The sequence below is a fragment of the Ammodytes marinus genome, assembly GCF_949987685.1.
Source record: "Ammodytes marinus genome assembly, chromosome: 12".
NCBI classification, from domain to species: domain Eukaryota; kingdom Metazoa; phylum Chordata; class Actinopteri; order Uranoscopiformes; family Ammodytidae; genus Ammodytes; species Ammodytes marinus.
Window position 1 is genome coordinate 21057758 of NC_137216.1, and position 12654 is coordinate 21070411.

Sequence of the window (12654 nt, forward strand, 5' to 3'; positions counted from 1 at the left end):
ACAATCACCTTATTATCAAATTAGATGTTAGATTATAAAATTAGCTGAGATAACTTCTGCAACAACTTAAAGAAAATTCGAAGTTCAGTTTATTAGCTCAATTTCTAACATTTAAACAAGACTACTCAGTCTGTGTGAATCTCAGGACAGAGAAACAAGAGCAAATGATTAAGTGAGGTTTGCGTTTCATTAAAAAAATTAAACTGTAAACATAGTTAATGGTGTTTTTTTATTATTATAGGCCAATATGCCTTCTGTGATGCGATAACCTATAGGCCTAATTCATTAATGTTATTATTAGTATACTTGATTTATTTTTAAATAGCCTACAGAGACACTTGGAGACACGTGGACATGTATTTACTGCAAATCGCGGCCTTTCGCGCGGTTATGACCATACACAAGCACACATCGCGCTCGCTAGCAAAAAAAACTCACGGGGGGCGCGCCCCACCATTTCAGAAGCACTGTAAACTATATTGTAGGCTATTCGTCCCACAGCGGGGAACTGTACGTTGTCAACAGTAGGTGATAGTGCAGCTTAGTAAAATGCATTATAAAAAAAGTAAAGAAGTGCACAATAAAATGTCTAACAATGAATTAAAGTCATGATGGTTCTAGCAGCTGCCCGCTCATTGATGATCGGAGTTAGAAGAAACCCAGTTTTGTAGACATTTTATTGCTTTGACTCCCCAAAGCTGGAAGGGCTGGAATAACCTGTTCGGGAACAGCATGGACATATAAAGAAACAACCTCATCTTTTTCCTCAGGGGGAAAAAAAAGTGGTTGTGTTCCTTTACAAATACAGGATGTAATCATATATAGTATATAAAAATGTATGTGGATGTAATGCATGACCTACTCCTGTAAATTAATTAATAGTAAAAACAACAGGATAAAATAGAGTAGAATTAAAGTGTGTATTGCAAAGCAACCCATTTAAAATACCAACTTAATAGAAAGGCAATTAAAACATAAAACTCATCAGCTTATAATGTATAATGGGTTTTTTTTCTGAATACGCAATTTTTCCAGAAAAGTAGTTGTCAAATGTATTATTTGTCTCCACCCAGTTGTAAAAACGTCGTTGTTAAAAAGTAACACTCCTTCTTAAACCAATTATATCGGGGTTCTGACCCGGCGGACCAATGAAGAGAGAGGAAACCCGCCCCTCACACGGTAGGTTGCGTCGCACGGAAAGTCACCTCTTCTTGTCGGTCAGACAGACTGAAGCTAAGCGTCGCTAGTAGCGTTAGCATGGTCATAGTGAGACGGGCGAAGGTCGACAGTAGGACAGCAGCATCATCACCTACCGCTTAACCTACCTTCCCTTTATTTACTTGAACACATCGACCGAATACGGCAGATTTCGTTTTTAGTTCTGCTGCTTTCCCCTCCGTCAGATAACGATTTAGCGAGCTAGCTTCAAGTTCTGTTCCTCACTTACAGTCATGGCAGCGCTGAGAGCGTCCTACCACAGGATTTTGGACAGGATCGAGCACATCCTGCCCGCTAAGCTCAGACCTTTGTACAACCACCCGGCAGGTAAACGCACTTTTTAACAGCTGGCTCCTTATAACAGCAGGATGGGGCCTGGTTTTGGGTTTGTTTTGGTGCTGGTGGGTGACTGGTGATGTGGACTCAGTCCGGCTTTCGTTGTGGATTTGTTGTGAATCCACCTGTCAGTTCCCTCGACGTCGGAGCTGTATCCAAAGCCAGTGTTTGGATGATGTTGTTGTTGATGAACCTGATTTGCCGGTGTCCTGCATAATAATGCACCCACACTTAATCTTTACTCGCGGAGAACTATGAATCAGATGTTTATGATGTTATAATTTAATTTATTGGTTTATCAAACGTATTAATTAACATCCTGAAGGGTTGTTGTATTAAACAATTCTTGCATGAAGGGGTTAATAATGGCCTAAACTGAAATACCTGTATTAGGGGACGGATTACTCAACAATCAGGTTTATAAATGTGTTAATTCTGGTAGGACTCAGTCAACGTCGTCCAAAGAAAGTGTGTGCTGATCAAATCCATTTGGTTCATTCATAGTGTCATTACTGATAATAGAGTAATGTAATGGCCTATTAAAGTTACGCTTTGGGTACAATACATTATTCTGCACAAGTGTATTTATTAAAGTGCAGGTAATTCTCTGTGCAGACTAAATATGAGTTAGTCGCTCCTTGTAAAGCCAAGACGTTTACTGATATATTATGTTCTGTGTTTGAGAGGAGCTCAAAGGTGTTGTCCAAACTGTTGCTGAATAATGTTCCGGTCTGAATCGACTTGTTGTTCAAGTTGTACTTTGTGATTAATAGCATCCTAATTTATCGGACAAATGTACAATATTGAATATGAAGTATCTATAGATTTGTAACATAGCTGTCCTTTGATATATCCTACCATCATGAAGGGTTTATTTTGTCAACGCACTTTCTTCTTATAAATGAGGGCAGACGAGGTACAATGGAAACCCTTCCCTGTGTGATGTTACAGTAGCACAAACAACCATGAATTCATTGCACTGTATTATATTTATCTCGAAGTACAACATACACACACACACGCACACACACGCACACACACATTGAGGTCTTTGACACTGATATTAACTAAAGGGTACAGAGATTAAGGCTTTGCTGGTGTCATTGAGACATTCTGCTCTTTGTTTTGTCTGTGATTGTCAAGGACGACTTTCAGAGGCAGGTATGAAGAAGGGGCGGCAACAAAAGCCAACTCCTTCAACAATCATTGACAAAAAGTCTTGCTTTTTTTTTAGCCAGTGGTATTTATGAGAGTCTTCTCCAAGTGGCCCTGAGTGTGTTTTTACATACTTTCTATGGTTTGGACACACTGACACAGATAATCAGGCGTGACTCTGGTTTTTAAGGTCAAATCTTATACAGAAGCAAAGTAGTAAGAACCCTAACTCTTACCCTATCTTAAGGAGGAAACTTTAATTAAATCAAACCAAATCAAAACTGGCTGTTGACTGACTGTTTGCTTCAAAGGGTTCAAATGTATCCTCATGACTCGTCTATAAAATGTGCTTTGAAAAAAAACTGTCTCGACTTGAGACACTTAAAGCTAGCTAAACTGAAGAGTAAAATATGATCAGTTTGTTCATTTTAGATGTGATATTTACAAACATTTGCATTAATATTGGGGAAAATACTCTCATATTAGAGCAACGGGATTCCAGCTGCTTTCCTCACATTTTTCTTGTAAAATAATTAATGAACAGCTAATAAAGTAGTTTTGGGTCGGCCACAGTGTGTTATGTGTGTACGTCTTGCACAGATACTTATGTCACGTTTCATCTTTACAGTCATTAGAAAATTCCAACAGGAATTAGACATAAAAGATATAATATTTATTTTTGGAAGATAACTGCCCAATTTCTTTTTTCAATTCCAGGTCCAAAGACAGTTTTCTTCTGGGCCCCGATGTTTAAATGGGTAAGTGTATTTTCACACAGTCTAACCTGTTTTGAATTGTGTAAATAAGTGTACTAAACTTAGATCTGCAGTTCCTAACTTTTTGGCTTGTGAAACCATAAACCAAAGCTTTGTGTACATGCAAGCCTCCCCAGATGCACTTTGTGGTATTTAAAATACTTTTCAGGGGACAGAAGATGTAAAGTAATCCAGTATTACATGCAAAAGGAAAATATCGGCCAGACAAAGTGATATCTCTTCTGCTTCAAATCTATCTGATTTAAAAAAAGAAAACAAAGAAAAAGCGTCATGTGTGATGGAGCATGTGGTCTCTTCTCCTGTACAGGGTCTGGTTGCAGCTGGTTTGGCTGATATGAAACGACCAGCAGAGAAACTCAGTGTTTCCCAGTCTGCAGTGCTGACGGCCACAGGTGAGATGAGATTACACAGAGTTTAATTTGAACTCCAAACAGAAACAGAGTGGCCTCATCATCACTGAATGAATGTTCACCAGTTTAGTGTTCAGAGCTAAATTTGACCAATCAGTGCTAAAGGTTGTCTGAAACATCCGCTTTTGCAATATGTTTCTTTAAACAAATGTTATCTCTCACCCCCCCAAAACATAGACTGTCTGTTCTCATGAGCAGCAGCTGGGTTAAGCAGTAGTGTGCATAACCTTCACCTCTTTTCTGTTGTCCTTCGTCACCAGGTCTGATCTGGTCCAGATACTCATTGGTCATAATCCCAAAGAACTGGAACCTGTTTTGTGTCAACTTCTTCCTCGGCGCCGCAGGATCCTCCCAGCTCTACAGGATCTGGAGGTTGGTGGTTGATTCACAGTAAACGGATAAATGAATTACTGTTTTATATTATTATCTCTTAATGTACCATTTTAATGAGCAATTATAATAATTGACCACAGATAAGTGCACAGAAGCTCTCTAATAAATATGATTTTCATTCTCATTGCTGTGTAAAAATGCTAGCAGAAGGTGTGGAAGCCAATTTTATATTGATTAGTTTAATTCTACTCTTGTCTCTACATTCATTATTTGATCATTGTATGAAGTGTATTTCCTCTAATCTTGACTACTGATGTATCTTGTCTGGAGTTTCTATTGTAATTAAATCAGTCTGATTGGGCTGACATCCTAGGTGTGAGCCATCCTGGAAGCTCCCAGATTCAGATTAGCATTGATGTCATCAAGAACCAAACTTGATTGTTCCATTGTTATTCTACCTATCTGACCATGTCAACCATTCTGTATAAAGCAGCTCATTTTGTGTATACAACTCAGTCAAGACCCTGGCATTGCTCTGAGCAGGATGCTCTGGTCTTTTATCCATGCATGAATGCTGACCATAATCATCTGTATTGTCTTTTGAAACTAAGTGAAGATTTGTTTTCATTTTGGACTATAGTGAAGTTTTTCTTCAACAAAAAACTTCTTCCACAAAAGTTAATGTTTAACTAAGTGCGTTGCAGCTAATACAGTAAGAAGTTGTTGTGGATGTGTCACATACAGTATTCTGTATGTGTGCCCACGAGTGACTGAGCTCTGTCAGCAAAATCAGTTTAGCTAATAAAAAGTTAAACTCACCGACCGGATAAATCTAAATAAACTAGCTGTGAGTGAATGAATGAACCAGATGTTCAAACTCTTGGCGCACGTCGTGCATCGTCATCAAGTTGAACTCTTAGGATCATCAGGAGTCAAACACACACAGATACTTTTTTCATTTAGTCATTTTTCATTTAGTCCACCCTATGTAGATCAATGAGGGAGTACTCAATATTACTATAAAACTCAAAAGCAACACAAACTACATCCTGGATCAACAACTTCTTAAAAAAAACTTCACATTCTAATAAATAACAGCTGTGTTTACCTTATTTACTGGCAACTACGTTATCTAGATTTCTTTAATAATGGTTGTAAAAAGAAAAACTGAAATACAGTGTAAGTACCTGTGTTGTTTATGTGCTATCTACTTAGGGCAGCTTTTCCTGTTAAATAGCTGCTATTTTATCATAAACAAGTTGTCTTTGTATCTTTACTTAATGGTCAATTTTAATTCATAAGTAACTGAAAATCAAGAAACATAGAAAAAAATTTACAGAGGTGGTGGCAGTGTTTCATTTAGCGTAGAGTCATGTCTGAACCCACACTTGTTGCTTTGAGCTCCTAAATGCTCATTCATGTTGCAGCAGGTAGTATAACACGTGCATCCCACGTCAGAAAAATACCAACGCACTCACAGTGACACTTAACCCACACCTGATGCACATTTGATATGACTGCTTTGAAGCACTATTCAGAGAGTGTCCCACAATTCACCACGGCCATCTGCTCCACAGCTGTCCAGTTGTTGATGGTATTGGGATTTAAAGATTTACGTTCTGTCCTTTAGAAATTTTTATTAGACAGAAAACCTCAAGATGATATCCAGTTATGTCTTTATTTGTAAAGTGTGCACCAATGTGCTACTCATTTTTTTTTAAACATTGTAGTATTTCTTTATTCATTTTATTCCTCATCTCATCTCCTTTTTTATTTTTACAGTTATCCAGCTGATTGAATGTACGAGTATTTGTGTGAGTGACTGACAGGGTGTCATTAAAACCATAACCACATGCTTGTGGTCTTCATGGAAATGTGTCACATACAGTGGCTTGCAAAAGTATACATACCCCTTGAACTTTTCCACATTTTGTCACGTCACAACCACACACGTACATTTATTTAATTGGGATTTAATGTGATAGACCAACACAAAGTGGCGCATAATTGTGAAGTGGAAGGAAAATGAAACATGGTTTTCAATTTTTTTTATAAATAAAAAAACTGAAAAATGTGGCGTGCAAAAGTATTCAGCCCCCCTGAGTAAATACGTTGTACAACCACCTATCGCTGCAATAACAGCTCCAACTCTATTGGGGTATGTCTCTACCAGCTTTGTACATCTACAGACTAACATTTTTTTTTTTGCAAAATAGCTTGAGCTTCAGATTCAGCGTCAGATTGGATGCAGAGTGTCTGTGAACAGCACTTTTCAAGTCTTTCCAGATATTCTCAATTATATTTAGGTCTGGACTTTGACTGGGCCATTCTAACACATGACTATGCTTTGATCTAAACCATTCCATTGTAGATATGGCTGTTTGTTTAGGGTAGTTGTCCTGCTGGAAGGTGAACTTTCACCCCACTCTCAAGTCAGTTGCAGACTCTAACAGGTTTTCTGCCCTGTATTTGGCTCAATCCATCTTCCCATCAACTCTAACCAGTTTCCCCTTCCCTGCTGAAGAACAGGTAGAGCATGATGCTGCCACCACCATAGTTCTCGTGGGGATGGTGTGTATAGGGTGATGTGCAGTGCAAGTTTTCCCCCACAAATTGCATTTTGCATTATGGCCAAAAACTTCAATTTTGGTCTCATCTGACCTGAGCACCTTACTCCAACCCTTGCCACAAACCATTCGGTGGACGCAGCATATGCAGATAAGACCAAACTTGAAGTTTCTGGCCAAAATGCAATGTGTGGCGGAAAACTAACACTTCACATCACCCTGAAAACACCATCCCTACCGTGAAACATGGTGGTGGCAGCATCATGCAGTGGGGGTCCTGTTCTTCAGCAGGGACAGGGAAGCTGGTCAGAGTTGATGGGAAGATGGGTTGAGCCAAATACAGGGCAGAAAAACCTGTTAGTCTGCAAAAGACTTGAGACTGGGTGGAGGTTCACCGTCAATGAGGACAACTACCCTAAACATACAGCCATATCTTCAATGGAATGGTTTAGATCAAAGCATAGTCATGTGTTAGAATGGCCCAGTCAAAGTCCAGACCTAAATCCAATTGAGAATATCTGGAAAAACTTGAAAATTGCTGTTCAGACACTCTGCATCCAATCTGACGCTGAATCTGAAGCTTGAGCGATTTTGCAAAGATGAACAGGGAAAAAAATGTCAGTCACTCTGTAGATGTGCAAAGCTGGTAGAGACATACCCCAATAGACTTGGAGCTGTAATTGCAGCGATAGGTGGTTCCACAACGTATTTACTCAGGGGGGCTGAATACTTTTGCACGCCACACTTTTCAATTTTTTATTTATAAAAAAAATTGTAAATCATATTTAATTTTCCTTCCACTTCACAATTATGCGCCACTTTGTGTTGGTCTATCATGTGAAATCCCAATAAAATAAATGTACGTGTGTGGTTGTGACGTGACAAAATGTGGAACATTTCAAGGGGTATGAATACTTTTGCAAGCCACTGTACATTAGTTGGCGCTTGACAACTCACACATACTGCGAGTGTGTATATTATATCCATGTGTAATATGGGGCAACCTGCATTTAGCTTGAAAGACGAAACCTAGGGCAAAAGGTGCTGGGTAAGATTATTACTTGTGTGACGAGAGACTCCCAAAATATGAGAAAACTGCGCACTGGATTGTGGGTCAGAATCGCCCAAATAGGATGCATTTTTCAACACTAACAATCTTGGCCGCATGAAGTAGGACATCTGGGTACTTCTAACCATCCTAAATCTGGCCACAAGAATCGGGACATCCTAAATCTTTTTTCTACATACTATATAGTAGAAAGTATGCGATTCGGAACGCAACCACAGTCCTGTGTTGTGCAGGAAATGCAGAATTGTAAATAAAGAATAAAAAAAAACCTTCCTTGTCGTTTGAAAAGACGCGATGCATTGTGGGGCGGTTGAGTAGGAAAAGTATACAATCAATCCATACCCAAAATCTTCCCGGAAGTTAGTACTCATCCGGGAATTTCTCGCATACCCAACCGTCACATACTCACATAAAAGAGTATGAGTAGGACGTTAGTATGGCTTTCTGAACACAGCCCATGAATCTAACCGACGGTCTGCCATATTGAGCTGACGGGCTTGGGTGCCTGTAATCCCAAGTATGTCTGGCCAATCATAGCTGACTGGGTTTATTGGAAGGCGGGGTCTAGCTAAAACCGAGCGTTTCAGACAGAGGCTGAAAAGAGGAGATTCAGGAACTGCAATGTGAGAAATAAAAAGGTTTTTTTGGACATTACAACATGAAAACATTTTCTAGTAAAGTTTTTCTCACCTGGATTGTGATGGTTATACTAAAGAATAAACAATGTTCAGAGAGATTGAATAAAACATTTTCTTATTAAATACATGATAAAAACAAATAATTGTTTTACTGCAATAAATCAATAAAATAATCAAATCTTGACCTAAAATAATGTTATTTCTAATCTGTTTCCCTTTTATAGGTACAAACAGGATCAGAAGGCGCTGGCTAAAGCGGTGACAGAGTCCTGAGAGCTTCTTTGTTGCCGAGGCGCCACAGCCTCGGACTGAAAGGGAGACTTCACACCGGGCTGGCTCCAACCTGCCCCTTCAAATCATCAAATTGTCTCCATAACATCCATGCCATAACCTTTGTTCTACCACAACATGTCCAGTGTCCCTGTTGGAAATGAGCACTTTTCCTCAAGTTCCCAGTTACCTCAGGGTGTAAAAAAAGAAAAGATAAGAGAGAGAACGTCTTTTTTTTAACTGTAGTCAACACACACTCAAGAATGGTGGTCATCAACGCACAAGTTGTTCAACAAGTTGTATGATTGTACTTTTGTTTAATTTAACTTCATGCTTAATGTCTCGTCCAAGTTTTGAGTAGCAAGCAGTACTTAGAGCAGTATCTTCCGAAAAAGCAATGTAACTCTTGGTGATGTGTTGAACTTGGTTTAAGGAATGTTTCCACATGAAAAATTGTTTAGGATGACCATACAATAATCGTTTCATCTACTTATTTATAATTTGGTTCCAATAACTACATCTGTACCTCAGAATAATATATCATTATTGATTACCATGTAATGATTCCTTCCATCTTAATGGCTTTAAATATTTTTAATGTGTGAGAGCAAATCTTAATTTATTAATTTGATTAAAAATGTCTATTGTAGTCAAAACTGTATAAAGAGGATTCTTTTTTGTGCAGCCATTTACCGACTGTTACTACAGAGTCAAATAGCGAACACTGGTGCTGACATGCTAACGGCTCTTAATCGATGTCTTGCTCATGAATGCCTATTTATTCTTAGGAAGGTGTTTTATATTTTGTCTATGTAAGAATAATTCTATCTTTGACATGTTTTCATTAGAGTTAGACATAACCCCGTTAATATTTAAGCAATAACCGGTGTCATATCGACTGACTATTTAAACAAATGGCACTTGATGGTTGATCAATATGGCTCTGTACTGGCGATGTTAAGCTAATAAATCCTGTTTAAAACACCTACAGCTGATTTCAAAGTATGGACATCTCATAATTTCATTATGAAGTGACTTGATGCTAAAGATGGTAGATGTTGTGGGCTCTGGTGTACCCACTATTATCAGTGGAGTGCCCTTTTATCAGCTCACAGGAACATAACCAGCTACTTTTAATAAATTGACAATAGTTTGGTTTTCCAGTAATTCTAGGTCATTTCACTACTTCTGTATTATTAATCACCAAATATTAAACAAAAAGAAAAGGAAAATAATCATAAGTTGCAAACCTGAGGTAAATATGAGGTCTTGTGAAAAGTTCCGTCAGTGGTTTATTGTAACATTACTGCTGCACTCATGTCTATGGTGCATTTTACTGATGTTTGAGGTAGGGATTATATCTACACTCAACAAAAATATAAACGCAACACTTTTGTTTTTGCTCCCATTTTTCATGAGATGGACTTAAAGATCTAAAATTCATTCCAGATACACAATTGTACCATTTCTCTCAAACATTGTTCACAAATCTGTCTAAATGTGTGATAGTGAGCACTTCTGCTTTGCTGAGATAATCCATCCCACCTCACAGATGTGCCACATCAAGATGCTGATCTGACATCATGATTAGTGCACAGGTGTGCCTTAGACTGTCCACAATAAAAGGCCACCCTGAAATGTGCAGTTTTGTCTCACAGCAAAATGCCACAGATGCCACAAGCATTGAGGGAGCGTGCAATTGGCATGCTGACAGCAGGAATGTCAACCAGATCTGTTGCTTGCTTCTGTTAATTTCTCCACCATAAACCGTCTCCAGCAACTTCGCACAGCCATTGAAGAGGAGTGGACCAACATTCCACAGGCCACAATTGACAATCTGATAAACTCTATGCGAAGAAGATTTGTTGCACTGCATGAGGCAAATGGTGGTCACACCAGATACTGACTGGTTCTGAGTCCCCAGACCACCAATAAAGCAAAAAAATGCACATTTCAGAGTGGCCTTTTATTGTGGACAGTCTAAGGCACACCTGTGCACTAATCATGATGTCAGCGTCTTGATGTGGCACACCTGTGAGGTGGGATGGATTATCTCAGCAAAGCAGAAGTGCTCACTATCACACATTTAGACAGATTTGTGAACAATGTTTGAGAGAAATGGTACAATTGTGTATCTGGAATGAATTTTAGATCTTTAAGTCCATTTCATGAAAAATGGGAGCAAAAACAAAAGTGTTGCGTTTATATTTTTGTTGAATGTATATAAAATGCATTCAATCTACAGCAATGCATCATACATTAGTTGCGTGTACATTCCGGTGTGAGTGTGTGTCATGGGTGCCAATAGTTGAGTCAGCAGTTGATGAAAGGCTTTAAACAGCTAATCTCGTCTCTGGCTACATAATAGATGTGAGCCACCGTTTCCACAGTGAATCTCACTTTGGGACAACTGGAACTATATCTCCCTCTGCTGCCTTCACTTTGCACTACAGAGTATTGCGCTCATCAGTCTGAGGTTAACATCACCAGCTGAAAGTCAGATGGAGTCTGACTGCTGCTCCTGAGGTTTTTTCTTGGGGCGCTCCGGTGGCATAGTGGGTCGAGCCGGACATTTAGGCTCAGTCCTTGTCGCAATGGTCGCGAATTCGAATCCGACCCGTGGACCTTTACTGCATGTGACGTCATCCCTCTCTTACCCATTTCCACTGTCACTATATTTCAAAACTGTCAAATGAAGGCTATGACAGAAAAAATATTTTTATGGCTTTGGAATTTTACAATTGTATTTTTGCCCATCAAAGCTCTCACCTGCGGGGGCGCCTTTAGCTCAGTTGGTAAGGCGTCCCCCTCCCGGGCCAGGCCCAGCAGCAGACCCGGGTTCGATTCCCACCCGTGGTCGTTCTCTGCATGTCACTCCCCTCTCTGCCCCATTTCACCTCTGTCTCTCTGCACTATCAAATAAAGCATAAAAATGCCCAAAAAAAAATCTTAAAAAAAAAAAAAAAAAAAAGCTCTCACCTGCAATTTCATACTAAACAGAATTATGACCTGGTAATTGATCCGTCAGAAATCAATAAGTCTGCCCTTAGTCAGATGTTAGGACACCAGGGGCCTCATTTATAAAGCTTTCTACGCACAAAAACCTTGCGTAGACAGGCAGAATGTGCGGTCAAATGTGCGGTGGCAAAACGGTGGTATTTATAAAATAATTCTTTGCGGAGAAGTGTGCGTATTCCCACGCAAACTTTTGACCATGCGTAGAGCTACCGCGAGGTTTTCCTGACTCGGGGAATCAGCGACACTCAATGGCAACACCACGAAATAAAGCTGTCATCGGAAAAACACACATATCCTTGTGAAATGCATGGCAGTGATGGCACCCAATATATTTAATCAATTACATGTGCGTACCTATTGTTGCGAATATAGGCTACTGTTGTCTATGGCATGCAGTAATGATGTAGGTTGATTTACTTATCAAGTAGGTCTATACATGTTTTGGTTATATTTTTACATGTAATCTTATAGTTCTACTCTATAATAATATCATATACGTCGGGAGGTGTGTCCGTGAGTGGCCAGCGGGAGAGCAAAGTCAATATTTTAGGCTGTGTGTAAAAAGTAGTTTTGTACAAAGTTAAGGCCAAACATATTAATTAAAACTAAATATTTCGTTAGATAAAATCATGTTATGAATTTAGCAAATTATTTTATGCATCTCTTTCCCATAACAACTAACCCTGGAAGTTTAAACTATAATCTGACGTTGTTGTTGGAAATGTGTGGATCTCACAGAAGGGGAACAATGCTTTGGAATAGACAATAGGCTAATGCATCATTTCACTTCTCACAACACATTTTATATAGGCCTACATATAGTCCAACAGGTTCGCTAATACGTGATATTTCATACAGTACAAA

The 12654-nt window shown here is 39.1% G+C and overlaps 1 protein-coding gene across 1 annotated transcript; it reads left to right on the forward strand.

Annotated features, from left to right (window-relative positions):
* Positions 1-1211: 1211 nt before the first annotated feature.
* mpc2b (mitochondrial pyruvate carrier 2b) lies at positions 1212-9761 on the forward strand. The gene is made up of 5 exons (XM_080037687.1): positions 1212-1545; positions 3427-3467; positions 3793-3877; positions 4156-4267; positions 8727-9761. The coding sequence occupies exons 1-5, from the start codon at positions 1452-1454 to the stop codon at positions 8773-8775; spliced, it is 381 nt and encodes a 126-aa protein (XP_079893813.1). The 5' UTR covers positions 1212-1451; the 3' UTR covers positions 8776-9761.
* The last annotated feature ends 2893 nt before the right edge of the window (positions 9762-12654 follow it).

Bases quoted from the DNA above. Each gene is read 5' to 3' on its own strand.
- mpc2b (XM_080037687.1), top strand. From the start codon at position 1,452: ATGGCAGCGCTGAGAGCGTCCTACCACAGGATTTTGGACAGGATCGAG. The intron at 3,468-3,792 runs GTAAGTGTATTT...TCTCCTGTACAG, and splicing joins GGGCCCCGATGTTTAAATGG to GGTCTGGTTGCAGCTGGTTT. The intron at 4,268-8,726 runs GTTGGTGGTTGA...TCCCTTTTATAG, and splicing joins CAGCTCTACAGGATCTGGAG to GTACAAACAGGATCAGAAGG.